Below are 20,671 nucleotides of genomic sequence, written 5' to 3' on the forward strand. Positions count from 1 at the left end.
CATTCCAGCGTCTGCAGGAACGCCCCTCCCTCGAGCGTCCCATTGGTTCTTGCATTCCTGTCGTGGCGAGGCGCGCCGGTATTTCGTGGACTGCAGCGATTGGACACGCGATATTGACAATTTTGTCAATGTAAATATGCAGGTGCGCTTGCCGGACAGATGTATGTAAATATAACTACCGAGGGACACCGAAACCACTGAGCTGTTTCTCCTCGCGCCATGGCTTGTTCCGCACACCACAGCACAACTGCTGTCAACTGACTTTACTAGTCGCCTTCCTCAGGAACGATGTCAGACAGATAGTTGTTTAAAAGTTGATTTGACTCGGGATTTCTTATAATCACGGTAAGATAAGGTTTCCAATATGTCTGCTAGGTTTAGAAAGCTGTCAGTTGGTTTGTGTCATCATAGCATAAGTGTGTGCCTTCTTCTGCAAATGAAAAAATGCATGACTGCGTTATGGGTTTACAAGCATCTGCTAACCATGTGAATGTGACCAATTTGATTTGGGTGGATAAACAGTAAAAAGTTATTGCATAGAATAGGACTATGTTTCCATATGGCAGTTGAGCTATGACAAAATGTAATCAATTAATAAAAATGGACCATATGCACCGAAGTCAAATTAGTTTTACATTGGATATTCGGTTTTCTTTGGCCAATAGCTATTGAACCAAGTTTGCCATGACTATGAAAATGGTTGACTTCTGAATCTTCTATAGCTCTTAAACAAAGTGTGCCATGAAAATTATATACACTGAGTATACTAAACATTAGGAACACTCAATACTAGGAAGGTGTTCCTAGTGTTTGATATACTCAGTGTATATCATTTTCATAGTCATGGCACACTGTTTACTACCGACCCTGTTCAAAGGCACTTAAAGATTTTGTCTTGCACATTCACCCTCTGACTGGTACACATACAAAATCCTTCTTTACCTGTCTCCTCCCCTTCATCTACTCTAATTTGAAGTGTATTTAAGTGACACCAATAAGGGCTTGTAGCTGGATTCACCTGGATATTCTGTCATGGATTCACAATATATAATTTGTTTGTTTACATCAGTAGGAATCAACTTTTTCGAGTTGAAAGACGATTGCCAGAGCTGACCCTGATGTTGCACAATGACAAAAATGATGACTTATTGATGAAAGTATGATAAATCTGAACTGCCCACTTCATGCAAATCCATGTGATTGCGATGTCTTTTCCTATTATATGACATACAAATTATTTTAGTTTCAGGGCTGGGTTTTATTTTAATGTTACCACTAGGCCAGGGCGGTATACCGTATATTTAGACATTTCCACAGGTTGTTCTTTCAATATCACTTAAACTATTTCGTTGCATTTTTAATTTTTATAAATGGGAATATTTGTAGCTACTTAAGTAAATCCCCGCAGTCAACGTGCATTACGTTAGGAGATAAAGATCTCGTTCTTCATTTCTCTTGTCACAATTTTTCATTTTGAAGTTACGTGATGTTTGTTTACAAACACACAACGACGAGAGAATGGTGCCTTGTGAGTCACTCAGTTGTGCAGCGCACACACGACTGGTGATCTAGTTACAGTATGGAATTCGCAAGTAAATGTTTGCCAGCTAGATATCTTTATAAATATTAAGTTAACTTACTAAAATGTGCTAAATTCTCTGCAGTTGTGCATTTTGGTTTGCTAATTTAGTAGCATTTAGCTAAGTGGTAAGCTTGTTCCAAAATCAAGCTTAGTTTGGTAACAGCAGAGAATCCCCTCCTGGATCAGGAGCCTTGCTGTTTAAATTACTTGTATAACTTTTTGAGCTGGATTGTCTGTCCTGAAAATAGTTAGACTGTATAAAATGTTTGCAATGCGCTCATTAGTATTTAGTTAGCATTCTCTATGGGATATTACATGCACTTTATAGCATTGCTAACCTTTGTATTAGAGGCTGGGGGGTTAGAAAATAACGTCCCTTGTGTTCAGTGCTGGTATTACCGACAATCCCGGTATGGCACAAGGTTGGTATGATAATCTGGATACCGCCCAAGCCTAGTTACCACCCACCAGCATGGCATTGTTTATTAATCAGAAACATCTGCTAAGGTCTTCGTCACTGAGATGAGCCAAACAGCCTGTCAAATTGGCTATTGAAGATTTAAATCCGAAATCTTGTATTTAGATTTTTTTTCTCCATTTAAAAAAAAACAACCATTTTACATCCACACCTGTTTCAGAATATACCATTTTCATAGTCATGGCCTGCTTGGTTCAGTTGCTATTTATGAAAGAAAACCGAATATAAAACTCAATTTAACTTATGCTCAAATTATTTATTTATTTATTTATATAGCCTACGGCAGGCATACCTACCTGCTGGCACCAACCGTTTTAGCCTACTGATAATTCTGTCCTGTGCTCTGTCTGGTAAGGTCAGGTGTCGTGATGCCCCAGTTAACAGTGGCAACCATCCTGCAGCTCACCCTACTGCTCTCCGCGCTACCAGCCCAGTACCTCATCTCCCGGTGGACCGGAGCGTCCGTGGCGCAGCGCTACCACTCCACCAAACGGTAACGGTCCGCTCAGACCCCCTAATGGCATGGCACTCATTCATCTGCAAGCACACCCCTACGCCTCACCATTCTGAGAGCCACCATCTCTCTAAATCTAGCAACAAACATGGCACAGCATATGAGAGCTTTTCTTTTACCTTTATTCTCCTAATATTATAAAGTGAAATATCTGACTGCAGGGTGTGGGATTACGGTTAATAATGTTTCTGTTTTTACTGCAATTTTCTGGGTATCTGTGATCAGGGGTTAGAGGTCAGGGTTATGGTTATTATAATGCATGTCTGTTTCTACCAGGGTATCTAGGTTGAGTTGAAGAAGTCCTACCTGAACACCGCTATCTGGACCGAGTTAGGCCGGGGCTAGGGTTAGGGGTAAGAGGTTAGGGTTATTAATGTGTCTGTCTCGACCAGGTTGTTGGGTATGTGGGGTGAGTGGAGGAAGTCCTACCTGAACACCACTGTCTGGACAGAGTGGATCGCAGACCTTATGGATAGAATCACGTACGTCACATTTACCTCTAGTAATTCTACAGCATTACTCCTTATAGCAGAGGTGTCAAACTCATTGCTGGAGGGCTGTGCGTCTGTGGGTTTTCACTGCTCCCTTGTACTTATTTGATCAATTAAAGCAATTGATTAGTTAGGACCTCCCCTCACCTTGTTGTCTGGGTCTTAATTGGACACAAAGTGGAAAAAACAGAAACCAGCAGACACTCGGTCGTCCAGAAATTGAGTTTGATCCCCCTACTGTAGGGGTGAGTGGGGTAAGTTGAGCCACCCATGTTTCTAGGAAACCATATACACAATTCATAATTTCACACAATATTTAGGAAGAGGTAATCATTTCATGGAGTCTGAAGGAAAAAAACACATGAAAAAGGTGCTAAGTTAGGTAAAAAAATAAATAATTGGCAAATGAATTAATATGTCGGAGGTTTCATGATGCTTGTATCTAAACCAAAGTATATCATTGTATACATTAGTTGGGGTCTCTAAGCTTCAATATGAGTTCCTAAAACCTGCATTAAAGTGCATCATTGTAGCTGTGTGGGTTAATATAGTCAGTGTTTACCTTGGTAAGTTGAGCAAATAAAAGTGTTTTCTTCCCAGGCGTAATGCAAGGCATTATCGCTGGGATATGAGCTAACAGGGCCTGTTTAAAAAAAAAAACAACTTACCATGCGTGGAAAGTTGTGCCAAGAGACCAGTTTTTTGGGGTACAAGTTATGTTTTCAAAACGGTAGTGTTTACATTAATTCTGATTATTACCAGGGATACACAACATCCTGAAATGTATGTAGATTATCTTTGTTAGAAAGAACACTATTCCCTTGACGGAGTGATACGGAATGTACACTCTGTTACATTATACACCAACTTATAGTATCCACTACCTGCAGACTGACCCAGGCCCCACAGGCCATTTTGGAAGCAGCCATGGTAACACTGTCTGTCTAACTCCCAGGGTGCTGGTGGCAGGGGAAGAGGAGGGAGAGGTTCCTGGAGAGTCTCCTGCTCTGGAGGTCATGCTGCAAGACAACGACCTGGGCTTCTTTGGAGGTGTGTGTGTTTGTTCTTGGTGTGTCTGCCAGTCAGGAATGAAGGGGAGAAACCCTGCAGAACCAGTCTGGGTTGGTTTACTTCCTGTTACTGGCCTGGTCTGATTGGTATGAACCTCTCCTTTCTCCTCTCCTTTTTTCTTCTCTCTTACTTTACCACATATCCTCTCTTTATCCCCCCAGCCTCCCGGTCGGTCCGTAGGCCGCGCCCCCCCTTCGTCTTCCTGCGTGTGGGTGATGTCGTCATGGAGCGGAATGGTCACATGATCGGGGTGATCGTCAGTTGGGACCCAGAGCTCCGAGCCCCCCCAGAGTGGATGAGCAGGGTGCACCCAAATGAGGAGGTAGCTTTACTATGGAAACAAGTTTTAAAGTTGAGGACTTCTCCCCTCCTGACTGACTCCTCATCTCGATGGTCAGCTAATTCAGTTCTATGTAGGCTAAAGCCTGCGCTGACCTTGTGTTTAGCCATGCTGACAGCAGTTAGCTAGCATAGGTTGGGGATAGATAGACTAGCCAGCTGCAGCTATTTTTCTGTCAAATCAAAGTTATGCCAAGATAGCAAGAACGAGGATCTGGAATGTGTTTCATAAGAGACTCGTTCTACAACACCTTGCTAAGAAAGTATCTTGAAACTTAGTTTCATCATGTCATGTAAAGACACGTTACCATGGAAACTATATCAACTGCAAGTTGAATGCCTGTGGTCTTCAGTCAGCTCAGCTGTCATACAACACAATATTCTATAACTGGCTAGTTTTGTCTCTTATATCAACTGATATTTTTCCTGGGGGAGAAATCCCAAAACTACTAATATCCCTACAGGGGTAGGCTATATGATGGCATTGCACAAACATTGCCCAGCTTGAGCGTAGATGCATTTATCAACAAAAAATCTATGGGTGTGTTCGTGTTACAAAGACAAAACATTTGTAAATATATTGATGTGCTTATAAAGACAGTATGTTTACACTTAGCAAATATGTTTTGTGTAGAGTCTAACCAGAACTAGAATGGCATTCTAATTCATTCAACCTTTATTTAACTAGGCAAGTCGGTTAAGAACTAATTGTTATTTACAATGACGCCCTACCCCGGCCAAACCTGGACGACGCTGCGCCAATTGTGTGCCGCCCTATGGGACTCCCCATTCACGTCTATTTAACCACACACTGACCTGCACAGCTCTCTGGGTGAGGTTCTATATTCCCTTCCATCTATGTCATGTATTAGAGGTTGTGGACAGGTGCAGTCAGGTGGCAGGAGGGGTGGAGTGCATGACACTCCATCCTGGATATGCCAGGGTGCCTCAACCCATGGGTCCAGGAGGCAGAGTACAATAACTACAGGCAGTTGTAAGATGCAGAAGCAGACCACTCTGTAGGATACTGACCAATTCAAAGCTCCTTCCAGGAGGAATGTTACTTTTAAGAGTCTCATTAGGGCATTAGCTAACATTTTCATAGGAATGTTTCCATTCCCACGTCAAATAGAACTTACCCAGAACGTGGTTACCATGATCTCCGAATGTAAGACATTAATGTTCTAGACGCGTTTCTTGGGAACGTTGCAAGAATACCTTTTATTTATCGGTTGTCAAGGATGTCACTTGATGGTTCCAAAAACTTTCTCCACCAAATTTGTTTTCATTACATATCGTGCCTTGTTACTGTTGCCGAGCCAATCAAGGCCCTGATTGGTGAACCATTAATCCATTCATGGCTTTTTTTTTCTGTTGGCAAGATTAGGGATACTCCCACACAGTGCTTTTAGCATCGTGTTTCCAATTGACATATTTAAGACACTTTGACGTAGAGTCGTAGATGATTGCATTGTGCATGTTCATTTATAAAGGAATTATTATTGAACATTGTGGTGGAAATTCTACCTTTTAACTAATAACGAGTAGTGGCAAACCCACGCAGGTGAGATGGAGTGAGAGCCTCCTGTACAAAGAGTACAGGATCATTTATACAGTCAAGCTACCCATGCAAGCATCTGCAAAACACGTGACTGTGTGTGTGTGTGAAAAGGTTGCCTCAGTCTGTCACAACTCAGTGAGGACAATAGGGGCCAGAATGACAGGAAGTCACTCCAGTCATACTTCCTCTAACAGTAGCTCAAGTGCCTTTGACTGTCGACCCAGGTCATGTATGGTCGTACTGGTCACACACAAAACATGCATCTTTGGCCCAGAAACAGGCTCCAGACAGAACAATAGCTTTATCATTGGTGTGCAGGATTTAACCTTTACTCTGACTCCAGTTAACTTAAGAGGAACCAGTTAGTTTCTGTCAAGTATTGGCTGAGTGCCCAGACATCATGGGGTCATTCTACATACACAGAACTGTTATAACAGGCCTCTTATTAATGCGCGCACACACTTTTCTGAGTTAGTTTCTTTGACAATTTTGAACCTAATGCCTAGGCTTTAAGACTGATGTTTTAGTACACAGGCATTACTAAGGTTGAGCAGAATGTCCTCACCTGGAATTTGTACTCACAACCTCTTGGTTCATGGTACCCTCTTGGGTCATGATCTTCCCACCACGCTAACATGTCCGTGTCAGGTATCAGTTTATCTGACTATACTTATCATTCTATAGCCAGCAACATACCACCCTGCACCCTACTGCTGGCTTGTCTCTGAAGCTAAGCAGGGTTGGTCCTGGTTGGTCCCTGAATGGGATACCAGATGGTGTTGGAGGGCTAGTAAGAGGCACTCTTTTCTCTGGTCTCCCCGAAAATATCCCAGGGCAGAAATTGGGGACATTGCCCTGTGCAGACCATGTGAGCGGAGCTGGAGAGCTGAGCGTGATCCCCAAAGGCTGGAGCATCGGCCTTCTCACCCGCTCCAGTAGCGCTCACTTCACGAGATCAGGGAATGCCAGGCCCTGCATGCATTCGTAGGCCGTGTGCTGCTAATAGCCCCTTGCTTTAGTTACTGTCATGGAGTTTGCTAAATATTTTCATAAAGAAACTGATAAAATGCACAGGTGCAAAATCAAGGTGACTTACAAAGATGAAGAGCAAAGGAGGGAGTGCAGTGATGTAGTGTCCACAACCTAAAGAATCATTTTGGAATCTGAAAAGACACGTATCCCGAAAGCATGATGGTGTACGTACTACGTGCACATGCTAAAAGAAAGGAACGAGCTGCGTAGATAACTGTGTCATTGTAGCAAAGTATTTATAAACTGAAAATCATTTTTGTTTGTTCTATTATCTATAAAATAGGCAATATTAATATGACATGTAGCCTATTTGAAATGATGAGCACCTTTTAGTCATGTTTTATTAAAACACTTTTCATATGGTTTGGTTTCAATACTTTAAAACCAAATGTTTTTTTTTTAATGACTGGAGTGAATTTGGAGTGGCAGTTTTTTGTAAGTTTTTTCCTGTGAGTGCGTAGTGGTTGGAAAGGACGTAGAGCAATGATTTCCAACCGCTCAACTCACAGGGTGCCGTCTAACGGATTGGACGTTAAACGGATGTCTAGACTCTGTGGTCACTAAAGATCCAATGGCACTTATCGTAAAAGTCGGGGTGGTGACCCCGGTGTCCTGGCTAAATTCCCAATCTGGCCCTCATACCATCATGGCCACCTAATCATCCCCAGCTTCCAACTGGCTCATTCATCCCCCTTCCTCTCCCCTGTAACTATTCCCTCGTTGCTATAAATGAGAATGTGTGCTCAGTTAACTTACCTGGTAAAGTAAGGTAAAAATTTTAAATAGACTCCTGATATCTCCAGGAGTGGTAAGTATAATTTTGTCTATCTGTTGTTTAGTAATGTATCTTTGCTAGCTAGGGCCGTCTACATTAAGTGCTGCCTACTTGATGTGCAAACTGCTGACTGCTGTTAACTTGCAGATGATTGACAAATCAACCTAGGCAATTAGTACCGGGAGGTGTGCTCTTCACCTTTTGCAAGGCCATTAGTACTTCAGTCTCTCCTGTTTTCTCAGCAGCTGTAAGCGGCGGATTCATCTCAACTAAGTGTAACAGTATAACTTTAAACCGTCCCCTCGCCCCGACACGGGCGCGAACCAGGGACCCTCTGCACACGTCAACAACAGTTGCCCACGAAGCGTCGTTACCCATCGCTCCACAAAAGCCGCGGCCCTTGCAGAGCAAGGGGAAACCCAACTTCAGGTCTCAGACAAGTGACGTAACCGATTGAAATGCTATTAGCGCGTACCCGCTAACTAGCTAGCCATTTCACATCCGTTACACTCACCCATCTTTCAACCTCCTCCTTTTCCGCAGGAACCAGTGATCCGGGTCAACAGCATCAATCTAACAGTATAACTTTAAACCGTCCCCTCGCCCCGACACGGGCGCGAACCAGGGACCCTCTGCACACGTCAACAACAGTTGCCCACGAAGCGTCGTTACCCATCGCTCCACAAAAGCCGCGGCCCTTGCAGAGCAAGGGGAAACCCAACTTCAGGTCTCAGACAAGTGACGTAACCGATTGAAATGCTATTAGCGCGTACCCGCTAACTAGCTAGCCATTTCACATCCGTTACACTCACCCATCTTTCAACCTCCTCCTTTTCCGCAGGAACCAGTGATCCGGGTCAACAGCATCAATCTAACAGTATAACTTTAAACCGTCCCCTCGCCCCGACACGGGCGCGAACCAGGGACCTTCTGCACACATCAACGGTCGCCCACGAAGCATCGTTACCCATCGCTCCACAAAGGCCACGGCCCTTGCAGAGCAAGGGGAAACCCAACTTCAGGTCTCAGACAAGTGACGTAACCGATTGAAATGCTATTAGCGCGTACCCGCTAACTAGCTAGCCATTTCACATCCGTTACATAAGGCTATTGCCAAAACGGACTGTTCTGTGTTAAATCAAGTCTAATTTTATTGGTCACATACACATATTTAGCAGATGTTATTGCGGGTGTAGCGAAATGCTTGTGTTCCTAGCTCCGACAGTGCAGTAGTATCAAAATTCTCAAGAATTACACAAATCTAAAATTAAAGAAATATATTCGAGGAAGGAAAGAGGGCAAGGCTCCACACCACTCTCTTAATTGAGTATTTTTACCTAGTTATTTTCAGATTCTCTCATTTCACTCTTTTGTAGCTTTGGAAACTTTCATATCCCAGTTCGCTCCTCTCCCTGTAGGCTTTACAGACGCTCTCCACCCTTTGACTGCAACTGTTCTAATTTAGTGTACCCTGTGCGCACAATCCACGTGAAATTCCTGGTCTCTGGCGTTGTTTGGAACTGCTGATCTGTGGTCAGGAACTCAGAGTTTATTTCAGCCTATGCTGCCCTTCAGTCCCTTTAATTTTTGGCCCTGACGGAGACATGGATCGCCCCAAAGAGCAGCTCTTAATCTGACTACGTTTTCTCAGTCATCTGGTCGTCACGGTGGTGGCACAGGGTGTACACATTGTTCCTAAGTGGAGATTCTCTCTTCTCCTGCTCTCACCTGTCCATCTCCTTACTTAAATTCCATGCTGTCACTTGTCCACTCAAGCTTAACATTGTTGTCCTCTATCACCCACCAGGTGTATGTTGTCAAATCCAATTAAAAAGTTGAACATGTACGAGATGGCGCACGCGAAGATGAAGCATCATTGTGCAAGCAAACACTGAGTGGAGAGAGATGTGGTCGAGCGAGCAGAGGACGAGTCCTGGGAGAGAGAGCAGAACAACACAAAGGGCAGAATCTGCTACAGGTTATCCAGTACAATAAACAGAATATAGATGCAGAATTTCCACAGATCCACACGCGCAATGTAGCTTATATGAACATTTATAAGCTACATTATAAATGATGCATGTAAGAGATGTGCAGTTCAGGGATGATGGTGCGTAGTCTGTGGATGAATAGTGCGAAGTCCATGGATGAGAGGATCATCGTGGCCGAGCTGGCGGGTTGGTGAGGGCCACGGCACGGGGGGAAGAAACTGTTCAAGGTGGCAGGGTTTTAGTCGTGATTAACCTGAACCGTTTGCCAGAGAGGAGTCTTTGGAAGAGAGGGTAGAAGGGGTCGGCGGCGATCTCTTCCTTGCCCTGGAGTCGTGCAGAACCTCTATGGAGGGCAGGTGGCAGCCAATGACCCTCAGCAGACCGGACAATCCGTTGAAGTTATGGCGTTGAGGATGGACTTGATGAAGGTTGTTTTAGAACTGAATCAGTACACGCAGCATTCAAAGGAGGACTGAGGACAAAATGACACCATGCATTCACCAAACATTGCACCGAGGAAAACCGATTTTAATTGTCTGATTGTCTATAAATTACAATGGTAGTTCCCACCCAATCTCATTTAAATTTGGCATTGGAAGTTTTATTGAATAAAGTTAGTAATGCAGGAGTCAAATTGCAGGGAGAGTCGGATCAGATGTTATCAGCAAGCCAGGGCCATCTGTGGAAACGGCACAAGTAGAACAAAGATATCAGTGCAAACAGAATAAGTTTGTCCCAATTCATCTCTCCTTAACCCCTCGCATCCTTCTCAAAATCCTTTGGAGGAGGTCCAAGGCGAGGAACCTTGGGTCGTCTCCTCCAACAAAAATAAATACATCTATTGAAGGATGCGTGATGGTCAGTTCTTGCATCCATAGCTCTGTCTATGAATTAGAGAGGGTGGTTAAATTTCTCCAGCCCCATCCCGCAGCTTTTTACTGAAACATGGCTGGGAGATCCACTTTGTTGTTGTTGTTTAAACTACTGATTGACTCTTTAAACACATAAATGAGCACACAAGTATGTTTAAGCATACATGACTGTTGGGAAAACGGTGCCATAGCTCCCAGGTGCAGCAGAGTTGACACACTAAAGATGAAGTTGCAGCAGATGTCTTGACCACCTTCTGGCTGTTCTCCAGACAGCAGTAGCGTTGGAAGGTGTCCCAGGCACTGTTTGTGGCCACGTAACCTCCCTCAGAACCAGTGGAGCTCTCCAGGTTCTTACAATGGGGCATCAGCATAATCTATAGAGAGGCCAGAACAGTATAGGAGATGGAATTAGATTTAGTATGGAGTCAATGTCCCAACTTCAAATCCTTGTACAATCCATAGACATTGGTAAAATGGTAAACAAAAGTAGGGCACTGGAGTTTGAGGAAGGTGGAGTGATATGTGCGGAACTGTGTAAGGAATAAAATAAGCTGGTGACTCATTGGTCCTAACTTGGCTTCCTCTGCCTTGTTGGTATAGTGGTCCAGGGCGATGAAGTAGAAGTCTGACTCCACCTGGTCAAACGTGTTCCCTGTACACACACTGACCTGTCTCCTGAGAATAACTAGAGTGAGAGAGAAGAAAATAAGATGTCAGGAAATGTCAGAGTTCAATTGGAGTTCAAATGTTTTTTAACATCTTAAAGTTGCATTCAAAGTAACAGTCCATTTTAAGACTGCTGTAGCTGTATCAAGAGGCAACTATGGATAGTCATTTAGTCATGTTAAAAGGAACCACCAGCTTTCATATGTTCTCATGTTCTGAGCAAGGAACTTAAACATTAGCTTTTTTACATGGCACATATTGCACTTTCACTTTCTTCTCCAACACTTTGTTTTTGCATTATTTAAACCAAATTGAACATGTTTCATTATTTATTTGAGGCTAAATTGATTTTATTGATGTATTATATTAAGTTAAAATAAGTGTTCATTCAGTATTGTTGTAATTGTCATTATTACAAATACATTTAAAAAATCGGCCGATTAATCGGTATCTGCTTTTTTTGGTCCTCCAATAATCGGTATCGGCGTTGAAAAATCATAATCGGTCGACCTCTAGTAGAGATACTGAGGTGCAAAGGAGCAAGATAAATAATAAATACAGTATGGGGATAGGCTATTTACAGATGGGCTATGTACAGGTGCAGTGATCTGTGAGCTGCTCTGATAGCTGGTGCTTTAAGTTAGTGAGGGAGATATGAGTCTCCAGCTTCAGTGATTTTTGCAGTTCGTTACAGCCATTGGCAGCAGAGAACTGGAAGGAAAGGCTGCCAAAGGAGGAATTGGCTTTGGGGGTGACCAGTGAGATATACCTGCTGGAGCACGTGCTACGGATGGGTGCTGCTATGGTGACCAGTGAGCTGAGATAAGGCAGGGGCTTTACCTAGCAGAGACTTGTAAATGACCTGGAGCCAGTAAGTTTGGCGACGAATATGAAGCGAGGGCCAGCCAACGAGAGCGTACAGGTCGCAATGGTGGGTAGTATATGGGGCTTTGGTGACAAAACGGATGGCACTGTGATAGACTGCATCCAATTTGTTGAGTAGAGTGTTGGAGGCTATTTTGTAAATGACATCACCGAAGTCGAAGATCGGTAGGATGGTCAGTTTTACAAGGGTATGTTTGGCAGCATGAGTGAAGGATGCCTTGTAGGAAGCCGATTTTAATTTTGGATTGGAGATGCTTAATGTGAGTCTGGAAGGAGAGTTTACAGTCTAACCAGACACCTAGGTATTTGTAGTTGTCCACATATAAGTCCGAACCGTCCACTTAGCTAACATACTCACCAACACCAATCACAGACGTGAACCTGTCTGATGTAATCCATTCCTGGTCATCTGGCAATATTGTTGAAATGCATTGTAAGTTTGTGCCAACTTTATGGAAGCCCATTTTACCACCTATTTGCCGGGTGACGTGTGTGTGTTGCACCCATATGCAGACTTCACAACATGGCAGCTGGGGGCGGACTACAAAAGTGTTGTCACTGGGCAATTGTATAATTCGCAAAAGTGGGCATGTAAGTGTAACAGTTTAACTTTAGTCCGTTCCCTCGACCCGGGCGCGAACCAGGGACCCTCTGCACACATCAACAACAGTCACCCACGAAGCAACGTTACCCATCGCACCACAAAAGCCGCGGCCCTTGCAGAGCAAGGGGAATCACTACTTCAAGGTCTCAAAGCGAGTGACGTAACCGATTGAAACACTATTAGCGCGCACCACCGCTAACTAGCTAGCCATTTCACATCCGTTACATAAGTAATGCATTACCAAATCCTCAAGTAAGTCGTGATGAATTTACTTACAAAACTCAGTTTTGGACGAGAATGACTTTTATGACAAATTATCCGTTTTACACTTTGTAGTGAATTTTGACACTAGAATAAATGTTTGACTCATATCGATGCCACATGGGCTGTTTTCAAAAGGAGAAGTTGGTTTTTAGGGGCAGTTGCTCTTTAAAGATGGAATCCACAGTAGGGAAAAACGGTGGCACTGTCCGCCCCACCGTCGTTTTTGTTTTGTTGACGAAACAGAGCTGGGGAGCATCAAGGTAATAACAATTGCAATAGGTCCTACATACTGCTGTTCTATCGTGTGTGCAATGATGTCCGAGGGACATCGTTGTTGTACTGTAATATCACTAACGGAAGTGGCAGTTAAACAATTTAAGGATTCTAGCTTGAATTTATGACCTTCACCTCTCACTTTGTGTGTGTAGGTTACCGCAGAGAATACCCCCCACTATAAGGTGTTATTCAGCGGTCCTGGACCCTCCTCTTTCCTAGTGGGATACCTGCCTCAGACCAGGCTGGAACGGGTCACTGGAACCAGGGTAGGAACACGAACACACACACACACACACACACACACACACACACACACTCTCACTGTGCATTCAACCCCATTTACTTTTTCCACATTTTGTTGCATTACAAAGTGGAATTAAAATGAATTTAGTTGTTATTTTTTGTCAACGGTCTACACAAAATACTCTTGTCAAAGTGGAAAAAATTGAAAAAAAGTATGAAAAATAAAACACTCATATCTTGATTAGATAAGTATTCAACCCCCTGAGTCAATACACGTTAAACACCTTTGGCGGCAATTACAGCTGTGAGTCTTTTTGGGTAAATATCTTAATTTCTTTGCACACCTGGATTAAACAATATTTGCCAATCATTCTTTAAAAAATTCTTCAAGCTCTGTCAAATTGGTCCTGCCATAGATTTTCAAGACAATTTAAGTCAACTGTAACTAGGCCACTCAGGAACATTCAATGTCGTCTTGGTAAGCAACTCCAGTAGAGATTTGGCCTAGGTTATTGTCCTGCTGAAAGGTGAATTTGTCTTCCAGTGTCTGTTGGAAAGCAGACTGAACCAGGTTTTCCTCTAGGATTTTGCATGTGCTACCAGGTTTTCCTCTAGATTAGTGACACAAACTCAAATGAATCAATTTTAAATTCAGTCTAACACAATGTGGAAAAAGTCAAGGGGGTTTAATATTTTCTGAAGGCAAACTGACACACTCAAACATACGTATACACACCTAACCCTAACTGAACCTCCGAGTGTGTGTGTTCCAGCCGGAGATCCCCACCCTAGAGCAGTACTTCACACACTTTGATGGAGAGCGGTTCATCATGCAGCCCTGGCTCCAAGAGATCTTCCCTGAAGACTGACAGACAGGGACCACAAGAGTGTGTGTGTGTGTGTCAGTGGGACACCTAACTGGACGGTAGATGTAAAGAAAAGGACAGCTCCTCTCTCTGTCCCCCCACAACAGGATCAATTTAATTTCACACAGTGATTTAGTGGAGGGGAAAAGGCTTTTACGCATTTAGCCACCTATTGCGGAAAAATGCATTGAAAATATAGGAAGCATTATTTTATTAGCTGCAAACGGTGATCAGCGTTTACCCACCTACTGTTTTAACCACTACATCACTGAAGATGTCATACAGTATTTCATATCAGAACAAAATTAAAGACAGAATATCATAAAGACCTCAAACTTGAATCAAGAACAGCCACATTTACATAATTTATTGACATTCATGTTTATGGACAGAAGCTTTGAGGAAAGGCTTGAATAAATATTATTCTAAACAAAACAATGACTGTCCATCCTCGTCTTTGTCTTCATATCTACAGTGTGATTGTGAGGGAGTGTGTGTTTGCACTGTGCTGACGGGGTAGATGGGTAATGTAGTCTTCAAATCTTCTTCCTGGTTCTGTCTTTGTGTCGGAGGTTGAAGGTGACAAACACACGAGAGGTCGCACTGATGCTAGGCCTGTGTACCCCCTCCCCCCCCTCTCCTTCTTCTCTCCCTCCATCTCTCTCCATGGCCTCTTCCTCTCTGACCAGTAGGGGGTGCCCCAGAGTCTGTCCCAGCATGCTGCTAATCTCAGACGCCTTCAGACGAGCATTCTCTACTGCTGCTACACACACGCTCCGCCTGGACACACACACACACATTATTATGATAGTATAGTGTGTGTGTACGTGTGTGTGTGTGTGTGTGTGTTACCTCAATAGGCTGAGACACTCTTCACTGTGGTAGAAGTGAGGTGTGCTGACACACACACTCTTATCCAGCTTCTCCAACAGAACAATACACACTCTCTCCATCTGACCAAAATCTGAGAACACCACCATCACCTGTAAAAACACACACCCACAGCTGTAAGATTGTTGGGCTAGTAACCGAAAGGTCGCTAGTTCGAATCCGAGCCGATAAGGTAAATGTCGTTGTGCCCTTGAGCAAGGCACTTATCACAAACTGCGCCAAGGTCACCGCTGTTAATGGCTGACCCTGGCCCCATTCTCAGGGGGAGTTGGGATATGGAAAAAAACATTTAAGTACAGTACCAGTCAAACGTTTGGACACACCTACTCATTCAAGGGTTTTTCTTTATTTTTTTTTACTATTTTCTACATTGTATAATTAATAGTGAAGATATCACAACTATGAAATAACACATATGGAATCATGTAGTAACCAAAAAAGTGTTAAACAAATCTAAATATATTTGAGATTCTTCAAAGTAGCCACCCTTTGCCTTGATGACCACTTTGCACACTCTTGGCATAGTAGCTGACGTATAGTGTTGAGTCATCCGCATACATAGACACACTGGCTTTAAGTGGCATGTCATTAGTAAAGATTGAAAAAAGTTATGGGCCTAGACAGCTGCCCTGTGGAATTCCTGATTCTACCCAGATTATGTTGGAGAGGTTTTCATTAAAGAACACCCTCTGTGTTCTGTTAGATAGGTAACTCTTTATCCACAATATAGCAGGGGGTGTAAAGCCATAACACATACGTTTTTTTCCAGCAGCAGACTATGATCGATAATGTCAAAAGCCGCACTGAAGTCTTTATTATTATATTCTCTCAGCCAATCAGTCATTTGTGTAAGTGCTGTGCTTGTTGAATGTCCTTCCCTATAAGCATGCTGAAAGTTTGTGGTCAATTTGTTTACTGTAAAATAGCATTGTATTTGGTCAAACACAATTTTTCCCAAAAGTTTACCAAGGATTGGTAACAGGCTGATTGGTCAGCTATTTGAGTCAGTAAAGTGGGCTTTACTATTCTCAGGTAGGGGAATGACTTTTGCTTCCTTCCAAGCCTGAGGGCACACACTTTCTAGTAGGCTTAAATTGAAGATGTGGCAAATAGAATTGGCAATATCGTCCGCTATTATCCTCAGTAATTTTACATCCAAGTTGTCAGACCCCGGTGGCTTGTCATTGTTGATAGACAATTGTTTTTCACTTCTTCCACACTAACTTTACAGAATGCAAAATTACAATGCTTGTCTTTCATAATTTGGTCAGTTATACTTGGATGTGTAGTGTCAGCATTTGTTGCTGCCATGTTATGCCTAAATGTGCTAATCTTGCCAATGAAAAAATCATTAAAGTTGGCAATATCAGTTCGTGTTGTGATTAATGAGCCATCTGACTCAATGAATGATGGAGCTGAGTTTGCTATTTTCCCAAAATTTCATTTAAGGTGCACCAAAGCTTTATACTATCATTCTTTGTCATTCATCTTTGTTTCATAGTGTAGTTTCTTATTTTTATTCAGTTTAGTCACATGATTCTCAATTTGCAATACCTTTGCCAATCGGTTGTGCAGCCACTTATTTGCCATTCATTTTGCCTCATCTCTCTCAACCATACAATTTTTCAATTCCTCATCAATCCATGGGGATTTAAGTTTAACAGTCATTTTCTTAATGGGTGCATGCTTATTAGTAACTGGAATAAGCACTTTCATAAATGTGTCAAGTGCTGTGTCTGTTTATTCCTGATTACACACCACAGACCAACATATTATTTACATCAACAACATAGGAATCACAACAAAACATATTGTATGACCTCTTGTACACTATATTAGGCCAAGCCTTTGTAACTTTGGTTTTCCTAGATATGACTACGATATTGTGATCACTACATCCGATGGATCTGGATACTGCTTTTAAGCAAATTTCTGCAGCATTAGTAAAGATGTGATAAATACATAAATTTGATGATTTAATTCCTGTGCTGTTTTGTAACTACCCTAGTAGGTTGGGTGACTGATAACCTGAACCAGGTTGCAGGCACTGGTTACAGTTTGAAGCTTTTTTTTGAGTGGGCCGCTTAATGAAAGCCAGTCAATGTTTAAATCACCCAGAAAATATACCTCTCTGTTGATCACATACATTATCAAGCATTTCACACATGTTATCCATGGGGCAGCAGGTAGCCTAGTGGTTAGAGTGTTGGTCCAAAAGGTTGCTGGATTGAATACCCGAGCTGACAAGGTATAAATCTGCCATCATGTGCAAGGCAGTTATCCCACTGTTCCCCGGGCGCCGATGACGGGGATGTCGATTAAGACCGCCCCCTGCACCTCTCTGATTCAGAGGGGGTTGGGTTAAATACGGAAGACACATTTAATTTGTACATATTACTTCAACAGTATTTAACACGAGATCCTCTCTAATCTTTACAGGAATGTGGTTCTGAATATAAACAGCAACACCATTGGCATTTCTATTTAACCTTTATTTAACTAGGCAAGAACAAATTCTTTTTTACAACGATGGCCAAGGAACAGTGGGTTAACTGCCTCGTTCAGTGGCAGAACAACATATTTTTACCTTGTCAGCTCAGGGATTCGATCTAGCAACCTTTTGGTTACTGACCCAACGCTCTAACTACTAGGTTACCTGCCGCCCCTATCTTTTCTGTAAATGTATTGCTACCACTGTATCATCAAAGGTATTATCTAAGTGAGTTTCAGAGATAGTCAGAATATGAATGTCATCTGTTACTAGCAAATTATTGATTTCATGCAGTGGTTTAAAGTATTTAGGTAAAAATACTTGAAACTACTACTTAAGTAGTTTTTGGGGGGTATCTGTACTTTACTTTTTATATTTTTGATTACTTTTACTTCACTACATTCCTAAAGAAAATGTTGTACTTTTTACTCCATAAATTTTCCCTGACACCCAAAAGTACTCATTGAATTTTGAATGCTTAGCAGGACAGGAAAATTGCCTAATTCACACATTTATCAAGAGAACGAGCATATCCCTGGTCATCCCTACTGCCTCTGACCTGGCAGACTCACTCAAAAGTACTCAGACATGGACTAGAATATAATTTCTAACACTTCATAGACCAGTCTCCATTCCTTTCCCATGTTAATGCATGGCCTACTTCAGTCTGTACATACAAGTTTAGGGATTTCAGCACAGGGAACCTACCAGAGCCTCCATGTGGTACAGGTCATCAGCTCTGTAGATGTGTCTCGTCACTGTCAACTCTTCCCCCTGCAGGGTGAGAGGAGGAGAAGAAGAGTGGAGAGGAGGGAGGAGAGAAATCTTCAAACATCCTACTTTATAGTGATTAGATAGCTGTGTCAGTCAGTCAGTGTGCTGACTGTATGTTTGCCCTGTGTCTGTCTGTCTGTCAATGTCACTGACATTGCATTACACCAGTTGCCCACCTCCACTCCCCCAGTACCCCCAACAATCCAGCACACATTTGAGTTGTATCCGCAGACGATTCAACTCATTGAGGGCTTGATGATTAGTTGACAAGTTGAATCAGGTGTGCTTGTCCGGGGCTACAAAAACAATTGTGCTTTTGGGGGTACAGGAGGCCTGGAGTTGAAATAGTGAATTACACAGCTGGGATATGAAATTACCTATGCAACCAATAGCAATAGATATCCTATTGAATTGTTTTAGGCCTATATGCCAATATATCTATATTGAAAGTTATTTGAACTAATATAATTAGGAATTATAATACTAGAATAGACACGATCCTTCATATGATGGGATAAAGGTCAGACATTTTGGTCATTGTTTTGTATTTATTAGGATACCCAATTAGCTGCTGCCGGGGTCCAAACAAAAAAAACATTGAGTTGGTCAACTCTGGTTTGCTAGTGCTGTGATAAGATTTTGTGTAAAATAATGAATTTGAAGAATTTATCTGCACTGTATGTTTGTTAGCTAGCTAGGCAGCCAGTTTTAGAGGAATGATTCCATGGATTTATTTTTCAAATTAACTGCCAATATGCCAATATTCCATTCAAACACTGCAGTCAATCCACACCCATACATACACTGGAGGAAATAAGTTGATTATAGAACTTCGACAAGTTGTAAATGCAACAAGTACTTGTATCAAATACTTGTATCATACAATAGCACTCACAGCTTTCCAATAACTAAAATTTATACATTTATGGTCTGTTTACATATTTTAGAGGCTATTTATACAGAACATTTGTATAAAACACTTATAAACTGTATTTATAATTGTATGACTATTTTAGGTTGACAATTCTATTACACAATTTCTGATATATCACATGCCTTACTTTTATTTTCCTGCATAAGTATAATAAGGATTACGTCTCTACTGCCATTCATTCCAATTACTGGTTTGAATTTGACCCTGAACAATATGGCTGCCATTTTCAAAGCCATTCTGGAACTTTAAAGGCTTTATGACATAGCCCATCTAGTCATTTAATAGGATATCTATGGTTGTATGAACTCTAAGTTACCTTGACATGGTGTTGTCTCAGGGTCTGTAGAATGTACTCTACTCTCCTTGAGATGCTGTTGGTGACGTCGTTCACCGACTCCTTGCTGTTTCTGAAACTAACGGAAACAGTAGCGCGGTCGGCTGGGCACGAGGCCTCTGCGCTCCCAGTCACCTGGACCTCCCGCGCGCTGTTCTGGGTTCGCTGAACAGTAACCGTGTGTCCCCCCATCCCTGGTTCGTTTTCGTCCCGGTAAATATCTCCCGCGGCGGGTAATAAAGCAGCGAAAACTCTAGACGGACTGCTAGCCATGGCGGAACACAAATTAAACTCTCGCTGCTATGGTAACTAACGCGGGTGTAGGGATGTGTAGTTCATATGTAGTTCCATCTGCGAAGAACTACATGTTCCAAGACAGATGGAGAGGGAGGTTTACAAATTTAGCTGACACATTTTCTATGTAAAAAATGTACATTTTGTACACATTTTAATGTATACAAATTGTAAGATTTGCTGAGATTTTGTATAAAGCTTGTTACAAATGTTAGACTATTAGAGTGACTGATAAGAAATAGGCTTTACATTGTAGTATGATTTATTATGCTTTTGAGTTATTTAGCCCATATTTCAGATGTTTAGCACTATATTCCCAGTCCCCCAGAACGTTTCTAATAAAGACAGACAGGCTTTTACCTTTTTAAAATAGCCCGCCCAAAGATTTACCAGTGTATTGATGTGGTCAATAGAAGGCGCCAGAAGCCTTATAATGTAGGCCG

The 20,671-nt window shown here is 42.3% G+C and overlaps 2 protein-coding genes across 3 annotated transcripts; one reads left to right on the forward strand and one right to left on the reverse strand.

Moving 5' to 3' along the window:
• Nucleotides 1-4: 4 nt before the first annotated feature.
• On the forward strand, nucleotides 5-14,945 carry LOC139554259 (uncharacterized). Of its 2 annotated transcripts, none has more exons than XM_071367014.1 (7): nucleotides 5-345; nucleotides 2,421-2,553; nucleotides 2,967-3,056; nucleotides 4,021-4,115; nucleotides 4,298-4,458; nucleotides 13,554-13,667; nucleotides 14,418-14,945. In XM_071367014.1, exons 2-7 carry the CDS (start codon nucleotides 2,429-2,431, stop codon nucleotides 14,511-14,513), a joined length of 681 nt encoding a protein of 226 aa, XP_071223115.1. In that variant the 5' UTR covers nucleotides 5-345; nucleotides 2,421-2,428; the 3' UTR covers nucleotides 14,514-14,945. The 2 variants fall into 2 exon arrangements, with proteins under 2 accessions (XP_071223115.1, XP_071223123.1); XM_071367022.1 differs by having other exon boundaries at nucleotides 110-345; nucleotides 2,416-2,553.
• On the reverse strand, nucleotides 14,863-20,264 carry irak1bp1 (interleukin-1 receptor-associated kinase 1 binding protein 1). The gene is made up of 4 exons (XM_071366998.1): nucleotides 19,917-20,264; nucleotides 18,601-18,666; nucleotides 15,363-15,493; nucleotides 14,863-15,290 (listed from the first exon to the last, which is right to left on the reverse strand). The coding sequence occupies exons 1-4, from the start codon at nucleotides 20,205-20,207 to the stop codon at nucleotides 15,047-15,049; spliced, it is 732 nt and encodes a 243-aa protein (XP_071223099.1). The 5' UTR covers nucleotides 20,208-20,264; the 3' UTR covers nucleotides 14,863-15,046.
• Between the last annotated feature and the right edge of the window lie 407 nt (nucleotides 20,265-20,671).

Source organism: Salvelinus alpinus, chromosome 2 (genome assembly GCF_045679555.1).
Source record: "Salvelinus alpinus chromosome 2, SLU_Salpinus.1, whole genome shotgun sequence".
Taxonomy (NCBI): domain Eukaryota; kingdom Metazoa; phylum Chordata; class Actinopteri; order Salmoniformes; family Salmonidae; genus Salvelinus; species Salvelinus alpinus.

Coding starts and splice junctions, on each gene's coding strand:
- LOC139554259 (XM_071367014.1), top strand. CDS start 2,429: ATGCCCCAGTTAACAGTGGCAACCATCCTGCAGCTCACCCTACTGCTC. Junction 3,057..4,020: donor GACCTTATGGATAGAATCAC/GTACGTCACATT, acceptor TCTAACTCCCAG/GGTGCTGGTGGCAGGGGAAG. Junction 13,668..14,417: donor AACGGGTCACTGGAACCAGG/GTAGGAACACGA, acceptor TGTGTGTTCCAG/CCGGAGATCCCCACCCTAGA.
- irak1bp1 (XM_071366998.1), bottom strand. CDS start 20,207: ATGGCTAGCAGTCCGTCTAGAGTTTTCGCTGCTTTATTACCCGCCGCG. Junction 18,667..19,916: donor TGAGACAACACCATGTCAAG/GTAACTTAGAGT, acceptor CTCACCCTGCAG/GGGGAAGAGTTGACAGTGAC. Junction 15,494..18,600: donor TGTACCACATGGAGGCTCTG/GTAGGTTCCCTG, acceptor GTGTTTTTACAG/GTGATGGTGGTGTTCTCAGA.